Source organism: Periophthalmus magnuspinnatus, chromosome 21 (assembly GCF_009829125.3).
Source record: "Periophthalmus magnuspinnatus isolate fPerMag1 chromosome 21, fPerMag1.2.pri, whole genome shotgun sequence".
In the NCBI taxonomy this organism is placed as follows: domain Eukaryota; kingdom Metazoa; phylum Chordata; class Actinopteri; order Gobiiformes; family Gobiidae; genus Periophthalmus; species Periophthalmus magnuspinnatus.
In genome coordinates, this window is record NC_047146.1 from 33,147,683 (window position 1) to 33,170,993 (window position 23,311).

Sequence of the window (23,311 nt, forward strand, 5' to 3'; positions counted from 1 at the left end):
CCCTCATCATTCTACAGACAGCATTAACTGATTTGTTTCCACGCACACGCACACTGTCTGCATTAAAGCTGCACTATCTCTGTGTCTATTGTAACATGGCCTTAAATGTCATTATTGTTGCAGTGCCGCGCGAGGCCGACAGGGGGCGTGTTTTCAGTCAGTTTTTCGGTCTATAGAGTCTTTGAAGTTGGACATTTTGCAGCCAAGGCCATAGCTTCACTTTATAAGGGCTGTGCATGAGGCCAGTGAAGACAAGAGAACAGGAGTGAAGGAGAGGGAGGAGAAGAGGAGGAGAGGAGGAGGAGAGGAGGAGGAGGAGGAGGAGAGGAGGAGGGCGGCGCGCGGGCAGAGGGAGGGGGAGCACAGACCCTGGCGGACAGCGGCGCAGAGAGAAAGCTTGGACCGGGGAACAATAGAGAGGAACCAAACCAGCCCCGAAACACCAAACAAACCGAAGAGAGCGGCTGAAAGACGCGCGGAGCGGCCCGGGGGAGCGGCCCGGGGGAGCGGAGGAGGGCTGGACACGGACCAGAGGACACAAACATGTAACGCACACGGACACGAGCGGGACCGGCGCCTTGTTTCTGTCTTTCTTTGTCGGTGGATTGTATCAGAAGCGGAATGAACCCTGCAGAAGCGGCCGAGGAGGCGCCCAGCAGCGACCCAGACACTGATGCCTTCTACAAAACAGGTACAGGACATGCACACACTGACCGCACACTGACCACACACTGACCACACACTGACCACACCGTCTCTGTGCGGGCAGAGGGCAGATTGTGCGGGGAGAGGGCAGATTTTGCGCTGTGGATGTGCGCTCTGCTCGTGTGCAGTGACAGTGAGCTCCACAAAAGAAAGAATGGAGAAAGAATGGAGTCATGGAGGATCTGCCTGGAGATCAGTAAATGTGTTCAAGATGCTCATGACGCGGCGCACCGGGTTTGTGTGTGTGCTGGTCAGGTGTGTTCTAGTTAGGTGTGTTCTAGTCAGGTGTGTTCTAGTTAGGTGTGTTCTGGTTAGGTGTGTTCTAGTTAGTGTGTTCTGGTTAGGTGTGTTTTGGTCAGGTGTGTTCTAGTCAGGTGTATTCTAGTTAGGTGTGTTCTAGTTAGGTGTGTTCTAGTTAGGTGTGTTCTAGTTAGGTGTGTTCTAGTTAGGTGTGTTCTAGTCAGGTTTGTTCTAGTTAATGTGTTCTAGTCAGGTTTGCCCTGGTCAGGTGTGTTCTAGTCAGGTGTGTTCTAGTCAGGTGTGTTCTAGTCAGGTGTGTTCTAGTCAGGTGTGTTCTAGTCAGCTGTGTTTTTGTCAGGTGTGTTCTTAAGTGTGTTCTAGTTAAATGTGTTCTAGTCAGGTGTGTTCTAGTCAGGTGTGTTTTTGTCAGGTGTGTTCTTAAGTGTGTTCTTAAGTGTGTTCTGGTTAGGTGTGTTCTGGTTAGGTGTGTTCTAGTCAGGTGTGTTTTAGTTAGTGTGTTCTTGTTAGGTGTGTTCTGGTTAGGTGTGTTCTGGATAGGTGTGTTCTAGTCAGGTGTGTTCTAGTCAGGTGTGTTCTGGATAGGTGTGTTCTAGTTAGTGTGTTCTAGTTAGGTGTGTTCTAGTCAGGTGTGTTCTAGTCAGGTGTTTTCTAGTCAGGTGTGTTCTAGTTAGGTGTGTTCTGGTTAGGTGTGTTCTAGTTAAGTGTGTTCTGGTGAGGTGTGTTCTAGTTAGTGTGTTCTGGTTAGGTGTGTTCTAGTTAGGTGTGTTCTTAAGTGTGTTCTGGTTAGGTGTGTTCTGGTTAGGTGTGTTCTGGTTAGGTGTGCTCTAGTTAGGTGTGTTCTAGTTAGTGTGTTCTGGTTAGGTGTGTTCTAGTTAGTGTGTTCTGGTTAGGTGTGTTCTGGTTAGGTGTGTTATGGTTAGGTGTGTTATGGTTAGGTGTATTCTAGTTAGGTGTATTCTAGTTAGGTGTGTTCTAGTTAGTGTGTTCTGGTTAGGTGTATTCTAGTTAGGTGTGTTCTAGTTAGGTGTGTTCTAGTTAGTGTGTTCTTAAGTGTGTTCTAGTTAGTGTGTTCTAGTTAGTGTGTTTTAGTCAGGTGTGTTCTAGTTAGGTGTGTTTTAGTTAGTGTGTTCTGGTTAGGTGTGTTCTAGTTAGGTGTGTTTTAGTTAGTGTGTTCTAGTTAGTGTGTTCTGGTTAGGTGTATTCTAGTTAGGTGTGTTCTAGTTAGTGTGTTCTTAAGTGTGTTCTAGTTAGTGTGTTTTAGTCAGGTGTGTTCTAGTCAGGTGTGTTCTAGTCAGGTGTGTTTTAGTTAGTGTGTTCTGGTTAGGTGTGTTCTGGTTAGGTGTGTTCTGGTTAGGTGTGTTCTAGTTAGGTGTGTTCTAGTTAGTGTGTTCTGGTTAGGTGTGTTCTGGTTAGTGTGTTCTTAAGTGTGTTCTAGTTAGTGTGTTTTAGTCAGGTGTGTTCTAGTTAGGTGTGTTCTAGTTAGTGTGTTTTAGTCAGGTGTGTTCTAGTTAGGTGTGTTTTAGTTAGTGTGTTCTAGTTAGTGTGTTCTGGTTAGGTGTGTTCTGGTTAGGTGTGTTTTAGTTAGTGTGTTCTAGTTAGTGTGTTCTGGTTAGGTGTGTTCTGGTTAGGTGTGTTCTGGTTAGGTGTGTTTTAGTCAGGTGTGTTTTAGTCAGGTGTGTTCTAGTTAGGTGTGTTCTAGTCAGTTGTGTTTTAGTCAGGTGTGTTCTAGTTAGGTGTGTTCTGGTTAGGTGTGTTCTGGTTAGGTGTGTTCTGGTTAGGTGTGTTCTAGTTAGGTGTGTTCTTAAGTGTGTTCTAGTTAGGTGTGTTTTTGTCAGGTGTGTTTTAGTTAGTGTGTTCTTAAGTGTGTTCTAGTCAGGTGTGTTCTAGTTAGTGTGTTCTAGTTAGGTGTGTTCTGGTTAGGTGTGTTTTAGCCAGGTGTGTTCTAGTTAGTGTGTTTTAGTCAGGTGTGTTCTAGTTAGTGTGTTCTGGTTAGGTGTGTTTTAGCCAAGTGTGTTCTAGTTAGTGTGTTTTAGTCAGGTGTGTTCTAGTTAGGTGTGTTCTGGTTAGGTGTGTTTTAGTCAGGTGTGTTCTAGTTGGTGTGTTTTAGTCAGGTGTGTTCTAGTTAGTGTGTTCTAGTTATGTGTGTTCTAGTTAGTGTGTTCTTAAGTGTGTTCTAGTCAGGTGTGTTCTAGTCAGGTGTGTTCTAGTCAGGTGTGTTCTAGTTAGGTGTGTTTTAGTCAGGTGTGTTCTAGTTAGTGTGTTTTAGTCAGGTGTGTTCTAGTTAGTGTGTTCTAGTTAGTGTGTTCTAGTTAGGTGTGTTCTAGTCAGGTGTGTTCTAGTAGGTGTGTTCTAGTAGGTGTGTTCTAGTTAGTGTGTTCTAGTTAGTGTGTTTTAGTCAGGTGTGTTCTAGTTAGTGTGTTCTAGTTAGGTGTGCTCTAGTTAGGTGTGTTTTAGTCAGGTGTGTTCTTAAGTGTGTTCTAGTTAGTGTGTTTTAGTCAGGTGTGTTCTAGTTAGTGTGTTCTAGTTAGGTGTGTTTTAGTCAGGTGTGTTCTTAAGTGTGTTCTAGTTAGTGTGTTTTAGTCAGGTGTGTTCTAGTTAGTGTGTTCTAGTTAGGTGTGCTCTTAAGTGTGTTCTCGTTAGGTAAAGTGTTCAAATTACTCTGACATGATGTGTTTCTGCTGCACACCGTGTGCGTTTAACGAGTGTGAGTGGGCGTTTAAATGCTCGAGTGGGCGTTTAAACGCTCCTTTATGAGTTTAAGAAGTGACACAAATAAAAGTGGTAATGGGGCTGGAAGTGTCTCCACCGCAGAATCCCCAAAACTACAGACGGATTTCTTTTGTTTCACTAATTAAGCCAATTAACACTCAGAGCGTAAAACACATGGATCCTTATGTCCCCACTTCACATGGGACTACTTCTGTTTCAGCCACACCGCGTTTATCGTGAGTAATTCATCATTTCACATCTCAGAACGGCCGGTTCAATTCAGTTTAATTTTTAAAGCACATTTAACTTCAGCCGTCAACAAAGTCAACAAAGTCAACAAAAATAAATACACAGTTAACTTAGACTATCGTGCGGTTTATGAGGGAAAAGTATCATTTTGGACTCAGCATTTATCGTGTTTCTTTTTCTTTGCTCTACTTGGACATTTTTGATTGTTTTGTGTCTATATGATCAAATTTAAGCCGTAAAAGTTTTTAAAAATAACTTGTCTGACTCAAACTAACGACTAAAGTGTTTCGTTCTGCTGTTTATTTCTTGCAGCTCATGATTTTGAAGAATATTGTAGATTTATAATAGTTTTTGTGGTTGGGTTTTTGGGAGTTTCAATATTATCGTGTATTGTCTGTATTTACTTCAGAACTTCAAATATGTTGTACACAGGAAAAGAACAATAAAGCTGGTCTCGTGTTAAATGCCAGGGCGGAGAGGTGTGTTTTCAGTCTGATCTAAAACTGTTAAAGACGGAGAAGGTCTGACAGGTAAAAAGAGGCTGAAACGACCTTCATTTGCACAAAAATACAAACATGATCTGTGGCTGTTTTCTTTCTGAGGGATGAGGCCAAACAGAAACACGTCACTAAAGTTTAAGCTCCATCATAAATTCTTTAATGACAGTGAAAAGCTGTTGTTTTTACATCGAGAGTGACAGAGAGTGACGCTCTGAGTGTGAACAGAACACACCCATGTCCCATCTGTGTGTCTCTGTGTCAGTTTGGTCAAGTTGATGAAGCCCCATCGCTCCATCGGTCCTGAAGCTCCATCAGTCCTGAAGCTCCATCAGTCCTGAAGCTCCATCAGTCCTGAAGCTCCATCAGTCCTGAAGCTCCATCAGTCCTGAAGCTCCATCAGTCCTGAAGCTGCGTGGGCCTCATTTTTAATATGGCCCCAACACTGTCACGATAAAACATTGTCCCTTTGTCATCTCCATAGAAACAAGAAGCTCTAACACGGCAACGAGAAGCGTCGAAGTACAACACCATTCAACTTTTATGATACGATCTAGATTCAGATGTTCTGGGCTCCAAAAGCCTCTGTCCAGGTCCACACTCACCTGCTCCATCTCCACCCACACTGTGGTCATCACACCATGTCTGACCTGTTTGATTTAAAATACTCCCCAAACATCTGTAACACCTGTGGGATTATTCACACTCTTTAATCCTTTAATCACACTGAATGTTTTAAATACAGTTTTCTTTACATTTTCAGGAGTGTTTGAGGTTTTAGAAAACATGCGTCTGCAGAGGGGAGTTTATCGTCTGCAGAGGGGAGTTTATCGTCTGCAGAGGGGAGTTTATCGTCTGCAGAGGGGAGTTTATCGTCTGCAGAGGGGAGTTTATCGTCTGCAGAGGGGAGTTTATCGTCTGCAGAGGGGAGTTTATCCTCGTCTTTACTCAGGCGTCTGCAGAGGGGACTTTATCGTCTGCAGGGGGGAGTTTATCGTCTGCAGGGGGGAGTTTATCGTCTGCAGGGGGGAGTTTATCGTCTGCAGGGGGGAGTTTATCGTCTGCAGGGGGGAGTTTATCGTCTGCAGGGGGGAGTTTATCGTCTGCAGGGGGGAGTTTATCGTCTGCAGAGGGGAGTTTATCGTCTGCAGGGGGGAGTTTATCGTCTGCAGGGGGGAGTTTATCGTCTGCAGAGGGGAGTTTATCGTCTGCAGAGGGGAGTTTATCGTCTGCAGAGGGGAGTTTATCGTCTGCAGGGGGGAGTTTATCGTCTGCAGAGGGGAGTTTATCATCTGCAGAGGGGAGTTTATCCTCGTCTTTACTCAGGCGTCTGCAGAGGGGACTTTATCGTCTGCAGGGGGGAGTTTATCGTCTGCAGGGGGGAGTTTATCGTCTGCAGGGGGGAGTTTATCGTCTGCAGAGGGGAGTTTATCGTCTGCAGGGGGGAGTTTATCGTCTGCAGGGGGGAGTTTATCGTCTGCAGGGGGGAGTTTATCATCTGCAGGGGGGAGTTTATCGTCTGCAGAGGGGAGTTTATCGTCTGCAGGGGGGAGTTTATCGTCTGCAGGGGGGAGTTTATCGTCTGCAGGGGGGAGTTTATCGTCTGCAGAGGGGAGTTTATCGTCTGCAGAGGGGAGTTTATCGTCTGCAGAGGGGAGTTTATCGTCTGCAGGGGGGAGTTTATCGTCTGCAGAGGGGAGTTTATCCTCGTCTTTACTCAGGCGTCTGCAGAGGGGAGTTTGTCTGCAGGGGGGAGTTTATCGTCTGCAGGGGGGAGTTTATCGTCTGCAGGGGGGAGTTTATCGTCTGCAGGGGGGAGTTTATCGTCTGCAGGGGGGAGTTTATCGTCTGCAGGGGGGAGTTTATCATCTGCAGGGGGGAGTTTATCGTCTGCAGAGGGGAGTTTATCCTCGTCTTTACTCAGGCGTCTGCAGAGGGGAGTTTGTCTGCAGGGGGGAGTTTATCGTCTGCAGGGGGGAGTTTATCGTCTGCAGGGGGGAGTTTATCGTCTGCAGGGGGGAGTTTATCGTCTGCAGGGGGGAGTTTATCGTCTGCAGGGGGGAGTTTATCGTCTGCAGAGGGGAGTTTATCGTCTGCAGGGGGGAGTTTATCGTCTGCAGGGGGGAGTTTATCGTCTGCAGGGGGGAGTTTATCATCTGCAGGGGGGAGTTTATCGTCTGCAGAGGGGAGTTTATCCGCGTCTTTACTCAGGCGTCTGCAGAGGGGAGTTTGATGAATGCAAACGATTACACGCACAACTTGGCCTCAGATGTTGTGTCTTTGCAGTGATTTCTCTTTTGATGAAACGGAGCTCTGAGCTGATCTGACAGTCCCACAGAAATAGTCGGCCAAGTGCCAGCGTTTTAATTAACAACATCCAGACTCCACAGGGCAGAGCGCAGACACTCGTTTGCAACAAGTTAATCTACAGGGTTTTTCAAAAATGACCATGAACTAAACCAGGTCTGCCTGTTTGCCAACAATAATCTACAATAATCTACAGTTTGATTCTGTCTGTTGACCACAGTAGAAATAACTGGACTGAAACACACAAGTTAAAGTTAAAAAGCTTCTCTAAAGTCCTGATCTCCTCAAACGCACAGATTCTTTACTCTGTTTTCAGTTGGGAAAGGTCAAACAGCGATGGGCCGCTCGAGGTGACCCCACGCTCGGATCAATAAATCCATCTACAACATACCGATCACTGCCCCCTTGTGGTTAGCCGAAGAAAAGACCTTTAACAGACCTGTCACTACAGAGGGAGTCACTTAAAGCTGCACTGTGTAACTTTTCTGGTGGGGGACCTGCCTCTTGTTTTATTGCTTTGCTTGTGATTTTCTCTTTCGCATCATTAAACCAAACATGTATCAAAACTGTGTGAGGGGGGTCACCTGTGCCCAGATCTGACCTGTCACTTGGCCTGGTGGAATGGCCTTCTTGTCTCCATGGAGATAGATGTGTTTAATGCCATAGTGAGGTGACGTAGTGCTGCTTTATCTGTGCGTGCTGTGGTATTGGGTCTGTCTGTCGTGTTTCCTCTGAGTCTAATATGGACACGATGTGGCTGATCCTCCAGACCATGGACCATAATCCTCTCTCAACATCTACAGACGGGTTTATGGTTTTATGGGTCAAAGGATGGGTTAAAGGATGGGTCAAAGGATGGGTCAAATGGTAGGAAAGTATAACCTCCACTAACTTCCACATGGCGTCAAAGTCTTCCTATAAAGACCTTGAAAGTGACACGTGGCCCCTGATTCTGAGGGGTCTGACTAATGTAAAGTGACTTGGAGCCAGAGTCGATGGAGCCGGATGTGCGTCCATGATCACTTCCTGTTTAGAACACAGCAGCAGCAGGTTCCCTATGTCCATTTATAAATATATGTCGAGTCCATGCAGTTCCTCTGGGCAGCTGAACCTGATCCTTTGCCCCATTTCCTCTGTAGGGGCTCGACTTGGAGGATGACCCCTGTGGTTTTAGGACACAGCTGTAAACAGACTCATGTTGTATTGTAATAAAATAAATGTTTATAGTAGAAATACGACAGAATGAGCTCGTGTGTTGAAAAGGTGCTGCTGAAACCTTTGCTACAAACCTGTATGTGTGATCCATCAGGGCTTTGTGGCTCCATCGTGAGCTCCACGAGGGAGACGATGCAGTTTGGTCCGTATCATACCCATGTTTTGGCAGAAGTGATAATGACGTAGCTCTGGGTGTAACGGTAATATGTAAACTTCTGTTCAACGCTTTATTTTATGGTGTAAGTTGAGACAAGGAGAATAAAACATCCCCATAACCTTAACCCAACCTACAGTAAATTATAACCCTGTTTCTAAAAATCATCAACAGTATATTTGGGAAAAGTCACGTCCTGGACTCATCTTTGGGTCTTTCTGTCATTTCTTTGCTGTAGCTCAGACTTTTAATGATGCTGTATTTTAAAAAATGGTTCATTAGAATTATCCTGTTTTATTTGAATTGTTTCAGTGACTTAAAGTAGCTTCAATACTATCGTTTATCGTGATTATATAAGGAAGTGACTAAGGCCTGTGGAAATGCTCTTACTTTCACTACACAGCCCTGAGTTCTACCGTTTTTTTTCTTCTATTTGATTTCACCAAAAGTGTCGCCGATCGCGATCACTCAGGACTTTTTTCTGGCCACAATTTTATTACTTTCTGCAGTTTCCTTAGATCTGTCGTTCACTTCTTCAACAGTTTGTCCCGTTGACAGATTTAAACTTCGTCTTTTGCTCTGGACGACCTGGACATTGCACCAGTTGGGATTAAATAACTTGTTGCAGAAATGACCCAACAGGAGGCTCGTATTTTGCGTAGTTAAATCCAGGTGTCGACTTTTTTTTTGTCCAGGCCGTGCTTTTATCGCTCTTGTGTGTTCTCATGACAGGTCGACTTCACCCTTTGACCTTTTGTGTGAAAATGCTAATGGGGTCAACAGGATGAAAATGCTCCAGGTCTTACACAGAACGTAGGTCTCTGTAAATCTGCACAATCATCATGAAAAGGTCGTCAGACGCTTTAACCACCTGCCACAGGCGCCATGGCAACAGGTAATGAACAGACCCACATAATGGAGCTTTTCACACGGTGAAAGTGACAATTTGAGTTCATCAGAAAACCTCTTTTTATTCAAACCTGATTCAAGAGCTTTGAGCGTTTTGTAATTGTTTAGCTTCTCGTTTTATACTTAAATCGTGTTTGTAGTGATTCATGTTTGTGTAATCTTTATTCTCCGGCGTCCAAGATCATCGCTCAGACGACCCCCGTTTTCTCCAGTCCACACATAGCGCCCCCTGTGATGTAATTCATTCTCTCATTAGATTTTCACTTGGACACTGCTCAATCTGTGTATCACCGTTTGACCGTTTGAGGTCCAGAGGGAGGTCCAGAGGGAGGTCCAGAGGGAGGTCCAGAGGGAGGTCCAGAGGGAGGTCCAGAGGGAGGTCCAGAGGGAGGTCCAGGACAGGTCCAGGACAGGTCCAGAGGGAGGTCCAGAGGGAGGTCCAGAGGGAGGTCCAGAGGGAGGTCCAGAGGGAGGTCCAGGACAGGTCCAGGACAGGTCCAGAGGGAGGTCCAGAGGGAGGTCCATGACGTTTATGGTGACATAACGTAAAGGGGCAGGTGGGAATCAGTGCTGCAGTTTTCAACTAGAAGAATCAACACTGCAATTTAAAACATTCAAAATATAACAGATAAAAGTAAAATGTTTTTATAGAAAGAACTATTTTTATTTATTTACAATAGGAAGAGGTCGGCCTGTCACCAGAACACTTTCTGAAGTTTGATATATCGCTGAAGTAAACACAGACGATAATCGATAAAACTGACATGATACAGTGATTATCGATACAGTGATTATCGATACAGTGATTATCGATACAGTGATTATCGATACAGTGATTATAGATACAGTGATTATAGATACAGTGATTATCGATACAGTGATTATAGATACAGTGATTATCGATACAGTGATTATCGATACAGTGATTATAGATACAGTGATTATCGATACAGTGATTATAGATACAGTGATTATCGATACAGTGATTATCGATACAGTGATTATCGATACAATGATGATCGATACAGTGATTATAGTGACTGGTTGGTTTAAATACAAACAGATGCAGCTGTAAAAAGAAACATAAATGAGTCAAACGTCTCAAACCCAGTGACAGGAAAAAGCTCTTCTGCTCGATGCTATGCTAATCAGCCGGTTATAAATAGGATATTCTAAATTATCGGCGGAAACAGGAAGTAACGCACATTGAGACCTCCACTCCGCAATCAGAGCCAGTGTCTGAGAGGCAGCTGACGCCGCCCGTCTGTCTGTACTGCAGCTATACAGACACGGCTCTGTCTATAGCGCCGCCGTTGCCGTGCTACCGTTGCTTTCAGACGTACTAATAAAACCTATTAGACGTCGTTTTGAGGGATGGTGTGTAGGAACAGGTGAGACGCAGCTGGGGACGCTGGAAATGGCACAAAACCACACAGATAAACAGAGTCTGCTGGTCTATTCGTAGGAGATGTTTACGAGATCTGCTCCAAAACCTCAATGCCATTAGAAGAAGAGCGGCTCGGAAAGTGGAAAGTGTCTGAACTTGTAATTAGACCAAATTCTGCAGCTAATCTGCTAAAAGCTTCAGGACTAATGTGTGAAAGCACATGGATTTATATAAAACGGATTTATATAAAAAGAAAAAGCCCAAACTTCCACTGCTGAACAGATACTCTGGGAGACGTCCGACTGTGACGTCTGTGGGGTTATCAGCTGCTTTTCCTGAACATTCTACAACAATAATGTGAACGCACTCCAGGCTGTTACTTAAAAACACAGAAGGATTAAAGTTATAATTTAGTAAATATCACTATTTGCCTCAGAGCCGAAGAAGTTCTTGCACTTTGCATCATGGAAAAATGGAGGGATCTCGTCACGCCGTTACAAACGCCAAACTCTGAGTGTAAAAGTGTAAAAGTGTAAAAGTACTATTGTTCCTGTTAGATCAGACTTCTGATGTCGGAGCGATGAAGACGAACTGGAGACTGGACCAACGGTTTGAGCGAAGAGTGACGTGGAAAAAGTTTTTTTAGTGTAATCACATAAAAAAGGCAGTTTTACTAAAATACGAGGTTTGTTTTGAAACCACAGACTGTGTAAAGAAGAGACTGAGTGAGACGTCACCACAGCTTCAGCTCCAAATGAAGCTCATCGATCCCAGAGCAGGTGTAGAGGCGAATCTGGAGCTGTTACATATGACTGTGAGTATCATAGCAACCAAAGAGCCAATCAGGAGTGAGGCTGTTGAAGGTTCTTCCCACCCAAACCATTGGTTTAGCAGGGGGCGGGCGCTTAGCAACACTGTCAAACAAACCTGTTGCTAACGCTAGCGGGGAAAGAAGGACCTGATGTGTCTGTTATTAATGTTCATATCTTGAGTGTACCTGACAGTCCACTCGGCTCGACACTCGGCTCTGGTTTTGCCGAATGTCTCTTCCTAAATAAAACCTCGGACAGAAAATCTTGTGTGCATCATTTTCTGCTTTGAAGCTAATTTTAGCAACAACAAAAAAAAAAAAGATCTGTAAGACCTGCTCTTACAGATTGTTTATCAATCAATACTATGATCAATAAACAGTTAATCCATAAAACCCGGTCACTGTCCCTGTGTTACGTTCAGTGAAGTGTGAGTCTGTTTCACCAAGACTCAGGAGAAATGAGACCACATCCCCCCTGCTCCACGTGGATCCACAGACTGTTTACATAAACGGACGTAGCTAACCTGCTAGCCACTGCGCTACAAACAGGAAGTGATGTAAAAACTGTCCCCTCTCTCTGTCTCTGCTGCTTCAGACTCATTCTGGTCTTAAATGTTCGTATTAACCCTCTACATGATCCTGGGGTTTTTATTTCACTATTGTGTCTGTAAATCAAGATATGAACATTAATAACAGACAAATCAGGTCCTTCTTCAACATCCTCGCTCCTGATTGGCTCTTTGGTTGCTATGATACACGTCACACTCAGTCACTTCTTTTTCTGTGGCGTCTCTAGTGGAAGTTCAAATGGCCTCTGTTCCAACACTAAATATTCGAGGGAAAAACATTCAAATCTTTGGGGTGAAATGAGTTGAATCTCGTAAACGGCGACATAGACGTGAAGCTCGTGGACGCAGCTGACGACATCTGTGGTCACTTGTGTCGAGGTCGATCGAGGTAAAAACAGAAGAGCCGCCAAAAGAACGTCCAGGCCGAGTCTCTCCACACTGTTCAGAAAGATTAGATTATAATCAGATCATGGTGAATATTACAGCACATTTGAGTGATTTCAGTTCAACCTGGAGCGTCACTTTCAGATCAGTTTCTTCTGAGATGGTGATGATCAGGGATGTGTTTTATGATTTTAAACTAAAGCCACATAAAAAACAAACTGACCCAAGTCCTTCTGTGTGGACCTGTGTCAAAGGTCACGACATCGACTCGTGCAGGTCACACAGATGGAACAGTAAATTTAGGCTCAATATTTAATCTGGGGACTTTTCTTTGCAAAAATGGGGAGTTTTTTTTTTTTTTTGTTGAAATATGATCAGATCTGAACTTCAGAGGTATGAATAAGTCTGTTTAGTCCTGGTTTAGTCCTGGTTTATTCCTGGTTTGGTCCAGGTTTAGTCCTGGTTTAGTCCTGGTATAGACCTGGTTTAATCCTGGTTTAGTCCTGGTTTAGTCCTGGTTTGGTCCAGGTTTAGTCCTGGTTTAGTCCTGGTATAGACCTGGTTTAGTCCTGGTTTAGTCCAGGTTTGGTCCAGGTTTAGTCCTGGTTTAGTCCTGGTTTAGTCCTGGTTTAGTCCAGGTTTAGTCCTGGTTTAGTCCTGGTTTAGTCCTGCTTTAGTCCTGGTTTAGTCCAGGTTTGGTCCAAGTTTAGTCCTGGTTTAGTCCTGGTTTAGTCCTGGTTTAGTCCTGGTTTAGTCCTGGTTTGGTCCTGGTTTAGTCCTGGTTTGGTCCTGGTTTAGTCCTGGTTTAGTCCTGGTTTATTCCTGGTTTGGTCCAGGTTTAGTCCTGGTTTAGTCCTGGTATAGACCTGGTTTAGTCCTGGTTTGGTCCAGGTTTAGTCCTGGTATAGACCTGGTTTAGTCCAGGTTTAGTCCTGGTTTAGTCCTGGTTTAGTCCTGGTTTAGTCCAGATTTGGTCCAGGTTTAGTCCTGGTTTAGTCCAGATTTGGTCCTGGTTTAGTCCAGGTTTGGTCCAGGTTTAGTCCAGGTTTGGTCCTGGTTTAGTCCTGGTTTGTTTCTCTGGGATTCTCCTGCTTACCTCGGTCGGTTTCTTAAAGTAGTTTCAGTTTTGAGGAGGGTTGAATAAATAACTACGACTGGTTTTAGACACAAACTCAGGACGTCCCACCAGCTGCAGCCCACGTGCCCAGAATGACCCCCTCACCACAGGTTGAGAAACACTGAAGCTTTTTTTCTTGTGAGGGGCTGTAGGGAGAATGAACCTGGACTTTGTCTAAACTCTGGATCCAAATATGAGACAAAACACAAGGCACCAGTGAAGATCAGACTGAAGCGACGTCACCACAGCTTCAGCTCCAGGTGAAGCTCATCGACCTGGAGCAGGTACAGGGACGATGTGGAGCGTGTATCTGGAATTCTGACCACGAGTATCATAGCAACCAAAGAGCCAATCAGATGAAGGTAACACTGAGATATCAAAGACAGAAGGACCTGATTTGTCTGTTATTAATGTTCAGATCTTGATTTACAGACACAATAGTGAAATAAAAACCCCAGGATCATGTAGAGGGTTAATACGAACATTTAAGAGCAAAAAGGCGAGTCTGACACCCAGAATCAGAGGTTTTAAAGCTCTGCCCTGTGACCTCTTCTCTGTATAAATGTGTGTGATTCTGAGGACCTTTAATCCGCTCGTTCAAACACAGACCTGCTCCAGACTCTGGGATTAAGCGAGTCCACCCAGTACCACGGCTGGATTTACTATTGTGAGTGAATCCTCCTCCACACGAGCGTCTAATCACACGAGTAACACCCAAAGTCTAAAGATTAGGATTTGTAGATGATACTGATCCTCCTCTGGTCATGTGACCTCATGAATATTTGAATATGAGCCTCACCTGTGGAGAGAGATTTGATTTTCAGTCGTCTGAGTTAAAGGCAGTGTTTTAACTTTAAGACGGTGTCATGTGGTCAACGCTGGAGTAAATGTGCTGAATCCTCCAGAATATAACAGCTTTAAAGGATTTTCAAATTGTAAAAATGTGTTTTTCGTTACACATTGTGAGTGTGGAAGAGCCTATAGGGCGACGGTGGCTCAGTTGGTAGAGTGTTTGCCGTCGACATAAACTGTATAAAATGGACTTTTGTCAGTTTGAATTTAGTTGAGATTTCAGCACTGGATTCATTCGGATTATTTTAAGTGTTTGAGTTTGTATAAAGTCTCTCCTGAGTCTTTAGCCCTGATCAGAGTCTGCTCTGTGCGGACTAGGGGCAGGACGATACACGCTAATGTCGTTAATCGCGGTACAAAAGGTCTGTAATTAATTGTTCGTGGCATTTTTTAATAATCGTGACCATTGCACTCAATTATAATCATCTTTACGGCACCAGATGTTTAGATTAAAACAGTCGTGTTTGTCCACAAGGGGGCGCTCTGTCATAGCAGTGACACTTGTTATCTGTCTGTTCTGATTTGTGGATGGTTCTTCACCTCAGTCACGTCGTGGCTCGTGGATCCCAGTGACTCCACACATTTATATCCTCCATTCAAGAAGGTGAAGTCTGATGTGTGGAATTATTATGGATTTGAAAAATAAGACCAACAAGATGAGCCACCGAACTGCAGAGCCTGAAGGAGAAAAGATACGGCTCCGAGGACAAACACGAGCGACTCACGCACATTTACGACACACATCCTGCACCTTTTGACAAACTTGAGCTGAAAATATCAGTAACACCACGAGAAATAAACTAGTGAATGTAGTTTGTGTTAGTTTGGATTTGTATGGATCTGTGTTTGTGTCTTTGCTATCACTAGGTTAGCACTAGCAGAACAGCATTTTGCACAGCTGAGTGCACAGATTATTCACAGGTTTTACAACAATAATGAATGAATCTGAACCTATAACCTCCAAGGACCTGGTGTCACATGTGAGGACGTTAAACTGCCTCAGTTTAATATTTATTGTGATATCGCTGATCTTGATTATTTTGGTCACAATAATCGTGAGTCTAAATGTTAAAATCGTCCCATCTCTACACTGATGACATATGTTAAAGCCGTGACCGCACACACCGACTGTGATGTTTACTTTACTTATCGTTTCTGCTCTGTAACTCGCCTCAGTCCACTCAGAGCGCCCCCTAGTGTTATCTGGTAATATCATGTTATTAAAAGCTTAGATACGGTGCAGACGCCCGTTTCTGTCCAGTCCTGTATCTTGCTGCAGCTGGACCGGCCTCAAACCCGCGGGGCTGTGCGGCTTCAGCGTCTCAGATTAAATGATTCATAATTGTTAATAGTTTAAGTGCAGCCGCTTCAGATGTGGAGCCGGTGAGTCGTTTTTGTTCCAGTCCAGTTTGTGTTTTTGGTTAGTGTTGTGGGAGTTTGGGGACACATTCGGAGACGCTGGAGACTTGAGTGCGCTGTGGTGAAGAGAGACGGGAAGTGGCATCTGCTGAAGCCACATTTACTGGGAAATACATTTGTAACATTAGAGGCGTCTGTTGTTCTAATCTAGCTCCAGTTTTCATGTTCATTACGGCGCGTTTAGCCTCTTCATTACGGCTCATAACTGTAACGAGGTGCCGGATTCTTCCATAGAAACAGGTAAACGATGAAGCCGTGATGTTGTGCGTCCTGTTTCCTGAGACTAAAGCTGATGGAGTTTGGATCTGCGGCACGTTTAAGATTCAGATTTTGTGTAGTAAACTAAAAATAGGTCAGATGTGTGGAGTTTGTTCCACGACATTGTTCTGAGTGTGACCCAGCAGCACCAGTCCACTCCCCGTGTGTGACCTACATAGCTGCTGCCTTCTGCCAGGTGTGCTTTGCATTCTGGGATATGAGCAGAATACAGAGCAGTCGACGAGTCGGGTTGAATGCAGACGATGCAGCACTTCAGAAAATCTGCAGTTTTGGGCATTTTGGGACAGAGGTTTGGAGCAAATGAACAAACTCTCCCAACGATCGAAACTTTCAGAGCCAAACATGAACATTCCACACATTGCACAGTTCCATTATTGCACGTTCCATTCATTGCACACTCCATGTTTTCAGTCAGTTTTTACACATTTTACACACACCCCCTTCATATTTGTACATGCAAATATGTGTCTGTAGAAAAGTTAAACTCACATAGCAGTAGCTAAATCTGGTGCAAATCATCTTTTCCTTGTAAGATTAATGAATTTGTACATGGTCCCTGTCAAATAAAGAATAAAGAAAGAAAGACATTTCCACTGTAGATGAAGCGTGTTTTCATTTGAGCTTCAAAAGAACTGTACGGGACATTCTCTCAGGGTTACCAGAAGACTATTCCACAGTTTTCCATCTTGGACAGACAAAACATTCTGACCAAACTCACATTTAAACTTTTAAACTTTTAAACTTTTAAAGCTCAGTATTCTGTATATACTTATGTAATGGTCTTAGTTTGTGTTATTGTGTATTTTAGTGTTGAGAGATCAGCCTGGTGGGTCCACAAACGCATGTGTCACGCCCGTGTGTGTATATGTGTGTGTGTGTGTGTATATGTGTGTCTGTGTGTGTGTGCAGACTCCTGAACACAGCACACACTTTTATGACTCTCCATCACATTGTCCTGTTCCTTTAGCTCAGACCTGAGTCACTGTGAGGAGCAGCTCCATGAGTGTTATTGATGAGTGTGTGTGTGTGTGTGTGTGTATATATGTAGGGGGGGGTGTGTGTGTGTGAGTGAGAGCGCCCCTCCTCACACACACACACACACATACACAAAGACACGCACAATAAGGCGCTGCTGGAGGATAGAGACAGGGATTCCCTCTGCACACACACATGCACACCCCCACGCGCGCACCCCCACACGCACACACCCCCACGCGCGCACCCCCACACGCACACACACACACACACACTCACACTCCCCCGCCTTTGTGCTGCGTTGCCAGATGGGAGAGTAGAAGAAGAAAATGTGTTGGATGTGGAGGTGACAGTGAGAAACACAGAGGCTTAAGTGGATTAGAGCTCATTACTCTCCAGGGGACAGAGCGAGGCCTCAGGAGGGACACAACACACACAACGCACAACACACACAACACACATGAACACACACATGAACACACACAACGCACAACACACACACAACGCACAACACACACAAAGTACACAAAGAATAAGACCTCTGCCAAGGCACTAGTCTGAGGGATTTACTGCCCAGACACTAGTGATGATAAATAAATGGAATATCGTGGAAATATCGTCGTCAAAAGTCCCACAATAAGATCATTTTAAATCTCGACATGTCACTACAGAGAAATACTGTGATAAACCATAATATTAAAACGACTTTAAGACACTGACACAACAATATAACACACTGAACGATTAATCGATAAAGTGATTTATGAGACAGTATTGATTATCGAGATCTGCGTGTCACTCCGACCACACGTGTCGTTGCACTCCGACCACACGTATCGTTACACTCCCACCACACAACCCCTTCAAATAGTTGACCTTCTGTTCAGGTTCATGATGTTTTTGTTGAGCCATTGACCCTAAATATCTCAAATATAATGAATCCGTTTGTTCGTGAGGCGAGTGTCATGATAATAAAACTTGTGATGATAAAATGTTTTTTACTGAGTGATCCTCATAACACGGGTCTGTTCTGATCCTGTCGTGTTTTTGTGCGTCGTATTTCATGTTTGTCTCTATAATGTTGTAGAGAAAGGCGTTTGCTTCACTTCCTGTCTCGTCTCCCTCCTTAAAAGCCTCTTCGTCTTGAGACTCTGGGTTCTCTGGCGTTCGTTTGGACTGTAATGGATCACTCAGGCCTTTCGCCGCCGCCGTCTGCGAGGGCGGGGCGTGGTCACAGCTGATTCGATGATGGAGCGTGATGTCATGACGTCCCCAGAGCAGGTGTCTGACTGAGGCTTTTATTCTGATTGATGAGAAAAGGAGCAGTGGAGGTTTATTTCATTTACATACTGCCTGTTTTAGCCACGATGACACTTAAAGAAGTTTAATTTATGGATGAAGAAAATGTAGACGATAAACGATAAACGATAATCTGGACACTGACAAAAACATTCTACATGTGTAACACGGTTTAAAACACAAACTGCACTAAACAAACAGCAGAAAGACTTTAGTTTGTGTCCATAATGAGTCACATTAATCATAAATCATCTGAACACCTGAAAGTCCCCACAAGTGCAAAGAGAAAGTCCCCACAAGTGCAAAGAGAAAGTCCCCACAAAACACTGACCCCAAAAATGATTGTTCCCTCTGTCCCTGAAAAGTCGATGACTGGATTACATTTACACAAATAATCATTTAAAAACAAACCTTTTTAGGCTTTTACCATCAGGACCTGTAACACGACACCTGTTCACACGATGATGTAATCTCTCTCTCTCCAAAACAACTCGGTTTAAAATAAATCCTGTTTGTTTTCTACATACTTTTTACTGTAGTTACAGGAGAGATCGTGGCTCAGTTGGTAGAGCGTTTGTGCACTGATCTGAAGGTTGGAGGTTGTGTGTGAATGTGTGAGTGGGTCCTTGATGTGAAGACGTTTGAGCCTTAAAGGTGTAAGTGAGTTACAGTCGTCCTTTGCTGCATTTCACTTCACCTTTTGCTGTTTCATTGATTTTTTTTTTGTTCAATTTTACATGTTTATTTTTACACTGTATGAACGTGCATTGTGTCATGCGTCCTGATTGGCTGTTGGACTGTAGACCATTGTGTCGTGCGTCCTGATTGGCTGTTGGACTGTAGACCATTGTGTCGTGCGTCCTGATTGGCTGTTGGACTGTAGACCATTGTGTTCTGCGTCCTGATTGGCTGTTGGACTGTAGACCATTGTGTCGTGCGTCCTGATTGGCTGTTGGACTGTAGACCATTGTGTTCTGCGTCCTGATTGGCTGTTGGACTGTAGACCATTGTGTCGTGCGTCCTGATTGGCTGTTGGACTGTAGACCATTGTGTTCTGTGTCCTGATTGGCTAAGGGACTGTAGACCATTGTGTCGTGCGTCCTGATTGGCTGTTGGACTGTAGACCACTGTCTTCTGCGTCCTGATTGGCCGTGCCTGTGTGAGAAAAGTGTTTAAAGTATGAGGGGTTTTACAGCCAAAAAACATAGAGAACAATTGTAAAAAAAAATAAAGCTGATACTTCAGATTTTACTTATTGCGGGTTATTTTTAGAACATGACCCGTGAGATAAACCAGGGACCAGTGTAATTCATTTCTGTCGTGCCGTTAAAGCTCTAGTCCTTCATAATAAAAGTCTCACAGCCGTTTCCTGAACAGACTTAGAGATTATACGTTATAGTGTTCTGCTAAAACGAGACTAAAATGATCTGTTTACCCCGTCGTCCAGTCACATGGACACTTCTCTGTGGGTGAAGGACCCGGCGCTCCCCACTCTGCTAATGGACCCTCCTCAGAGATCAGCAGCGCTTGACCCGGGTAATTACTCAGCTCCCATCACTGGTGTTTGTGGAGCCGGAGACAAAGATGGCTCCCCTCGGCCCGCGGAGCTGTCAGCTGCAGATAAGGAGTTCTGAGCTGCACTGGGAGCTGCTGCTGTGGTATTGATTCTCTTGTCTCGCCCTTAAAGCCCAAACCGTTTCCGATCGATTCCGTTTCTATGCGCCCGCGTTTCGCTGCCTTTTGTAGATCATTTATTATGTGGAATGAACCTGACAAATCAGATCATGAAGCTACGATCAAGGCTCTTGTTTTGGTTTTGGCTTTTTCAATTTGCCTTAGTAATGTTCCGTGTTGGTTTCTCCGTAGACGGTGATAAACGCTGCGTCTGATTGCTCTGTGCACTTTTCTTGTTAGCGAAGCCTTCAGACTTGTACAACAATAAACAGCGAGTTTCCAGCTGTTCCTCTCAAAGCCTTTAACGCTCCATCGCTCGGCCAATTATGTTACAGCAGATGTTCTACTTGAGAAGAACTTTGAATTTGAGGAACTTTGAGGCTTTTGTTTCTACATATTTTGCTTTTTTTGGTGTAATTCTGCATCTAGATTCTAGTTTTCCAGATTAGAAAGAACATGTCATTGATATTATGAAGCAGTAGGTCTGAAAAAGCGTTTTAGAAACCACAGACTGAGTGATTCTGACGTCACCCACAGGCTCCAAATGAAGCTCATCGAGGCTACAGCAGTTACACCGGTGAATCTGGAGCAGTTTGGTATTTGAAATTCTGACCACAACCAAAGAACCAATCAGGAGAGAGGCTGTTGAAGGTAACGCCCCTTAGCAACGCTGTCAATCAAACCTGTTGCTAACGCTAACAGGAGCGACCTCGGGGAAAGAAGGACCTGATTTGTCTGTTATTTATGTTCAAATCTTGATTTACAGACACAATAGTGAAATAAAAACCCCAGGATCATGTAGAGGGTTAATACGAACATTTAAGACCAAAATGAGTCTGAAGCAGCAGAGACAGAGAAAGGACAGAGAGAGGACAGAGAGGACAGAGAGGACAGAGGAGAGGACAGAGGAGAGGACAGAGGAGAGGACAGAGGAGAGGACAGAGGAGAGGACAGAGGAGAGGACAGAGGAGAGGACAGAGGAGAGGACAGAGAGAGGACAGAGGGGACAGAGAGAGGACTGTGGGGTGTGGGGACTCACGCAAAAACATTATTTACTTTTTAATATTTAGTTGCATTTTTCTATGATTAGTATATGGTATATTTTGTTGAGGGGACCTTCAGATGCAGTAGTTTTTGCTCAAATTCTTGTGAAGAGAACTGTTTGGGACGCGGCGGCGGCGGCGGCTAGCAGATTAGCCACGTCCATTTATATAAACAGTCTATGTGTTTAATGCAGTTTAAGACTAGACTGAAACCCTCTTCTCCCTGGTATTTAACACAGTACAGGTGTTTGTTCTGCTCCTGTGTGTGCTGTTATCTGTTTTGTGACTGATGTGAAGCACTTTGCTCAGATGGAGTCGTTTTAAATGTGCTACAGAAAAAAGACTTGAACTTGACTCGACACTGAAGAGTTTTTGTTGGACTTATAAAACTAACGAAGGCGTTTGGAGGACCTGAACATAATGAGCGCTCACGCAAACAGACACATGACCAAACCCACATATGAGGACGTGTTTTCAGTGTGTGATCCATGGACAGTGAGGACGTCCTGTGATGTCTGAGGGGTCGATGTTTGACCTTTTGGAGTTCATTTTGTGGATTGATCTGAACACAGCTCTTCTGATTTGCACAGTTAACACGTCTCCAAAATACTCTTTAGTTCAAATGCGCCGCTCTAATCCCACTTTGTCCAGGCCTTTTTCAGTGTTTTCCCACATTTCTGATAAATCCAGTGCAAAACGCCCACTAGTACCCAAATATTTATATAACTTTCATGTACTTTATTCTTACAAAATGAGTGTTTTGGTGACGTTGAAGCCTCTATGCCCTTACATGTGTGTTCTCCTGTTGTCCGGGGGATAGTAAACATTATAGACAGAGTCAACAAGGAGCTTCTGTTTGAGGAAGAAACGGGTCAAATTATGTCCAGTCAAAGCCCCGTGTGTCTGTGCAGTCAGGTGCTTTTCAAACTCATCCTGTACCTTATGTCACGGGTTAAACTCGGCGGGGGGAGTGACGACATTGAACTCTGCAGTAATTTTATTCTGGAGAAATGGTTTAAGTGACACTTTATTTCAAACTGTATTTTAATCCTGTGTAAACATTCTAAAAAAGCTGTGTGTTCTTTTATGTAAAGGTAAAAGGTACGTACAGTATTAAGACGTATAAAAACACATCAGTTGTTTTCATCCAGATGCCCTCCCTGAGCTCAGTCTGGCCCGTCCGGCTCACGGCCCCGTCTTTATTGTCTTGTTTGACTTTTGTTGAGGGTAAATCCCTGAATTCTCCCCGATGTCAGAGGCTCACAGAGATCGCAGCAGACTCCAGATTTATGGCACATTTCCTCCTGAACGTTCAGCAGATCTGGAGGATTTAGAGAGAATTCATCACAAATGCTGTTTTTATTAAGGAGCGTATCAGTCTCACGTTTGTCTTAAAGTCATAAAACAACGTGAAATAAAACAATAAAAGTCTTTAAAGTGACACACAGCTGCAGTCGTGGTTCACACAGACACACTGATGTTTGCAGATTATTTCATATTTTAAACATTATCACAGGATTAAATCCACATTTTATCTCCAGAGACATGATGTGGGTTTAAACCTGCAGAGTGACAAAGGAAACACACTATCTGTACTTTACTCAAGTACATTTTACAGTGTGTACTTTTTACTTTTACTTGAGCACATTTGAGAGCAGTATTTGTACTTTTACTTCACTACATTTTTGAACTGGACTGAAAAGTAAAAGTATTTTTCTGATTGTGTGAGACCTGCTGAAAAGGCTGAGGTTTATTTTTTACACGTTCATAGTTTAAACAAAAATACACAGATAAAAACAGAAAAACAAAATTCTGCTCAAATGTTTGTCTAAAGTAGTGCCTCTAGTTAGCATTGGCCCTAGAGATGTGGATGTGTGTGTGCGTGTGTCTGTAGTGTGTGTGTGTGTGTGTGTGTCTGGGGTGTGTGTGGGGGTGTGTCTGGTGTGCGTGTGTGTGTCTGTAGTGTGTGTGTGTCTCTATAGTGTGTGTGTGTGTGTGTGTATGCGGGTGTGTGTGTGTGTGGACATACAGTACAGTCTTTATTTTTCTCATTTCCACTGCAGATTTTAATTGGATGATTTTTTTTTTAAGCCTGTGATTTTGGTGCAGATGTTTTGGTAGATTTAGTAAATAAATGCTGAAAATGCTCCGGATCATTCAGGAGCTCAAACTCCTGCTCCACATGGAGGTGGAGGCTCAAGGAGGGACCTGGGAGCTGTCGGGGGCTTCATGGCCCCGGTAGGGTCCAGAGGGACGGGTCAAAACCAGAGCGATTCAAAAGCCTTTCACGAGGAATAACAAGGTCAAATACGTCTCCTGGACCAGCACTGGGGCCCCACCTGGAGTCAACAGTTCAACAGCAAACGCCTGGTGGCCACGCCTGTCCCCACAGGGCCCGGTTCAGGCAGGCCCTGGAGGAGGACTATCGGACGGCCTCAAAGAGATTCTGGCAAACCGTCCGACGCCTCAGGAGGGGGAAGCAGTGCTTCACCAACA

The 23,311-nt window shown here is 44.2% G+C and overlaps 1 protein-coding gene across 1 annotated transcript in view; it reads left to right on the top strand.

Moving 5' to 3' along the window:
- The first annotated feature begins 450 nt into the window (after positions 1 to 450).
- kalrna (kalirin RhoGEF kinase a) overlaps positions 451 to 23,311 on the top strand; it is a 139,491-nt gene continuing 116,630 nt past the window's right edge. The window contains exon 1 of the mRNA XM_033986554.2: positions 451 to 691. Coding sequence (XP_033842445.1) covers positions 622 to 691 — 70 coding nt within the window. The 5' untranslated portion in view covers positions 451 to 621. The remainder of the gene's footprint in view (positions 692 to 23,311) is intronic.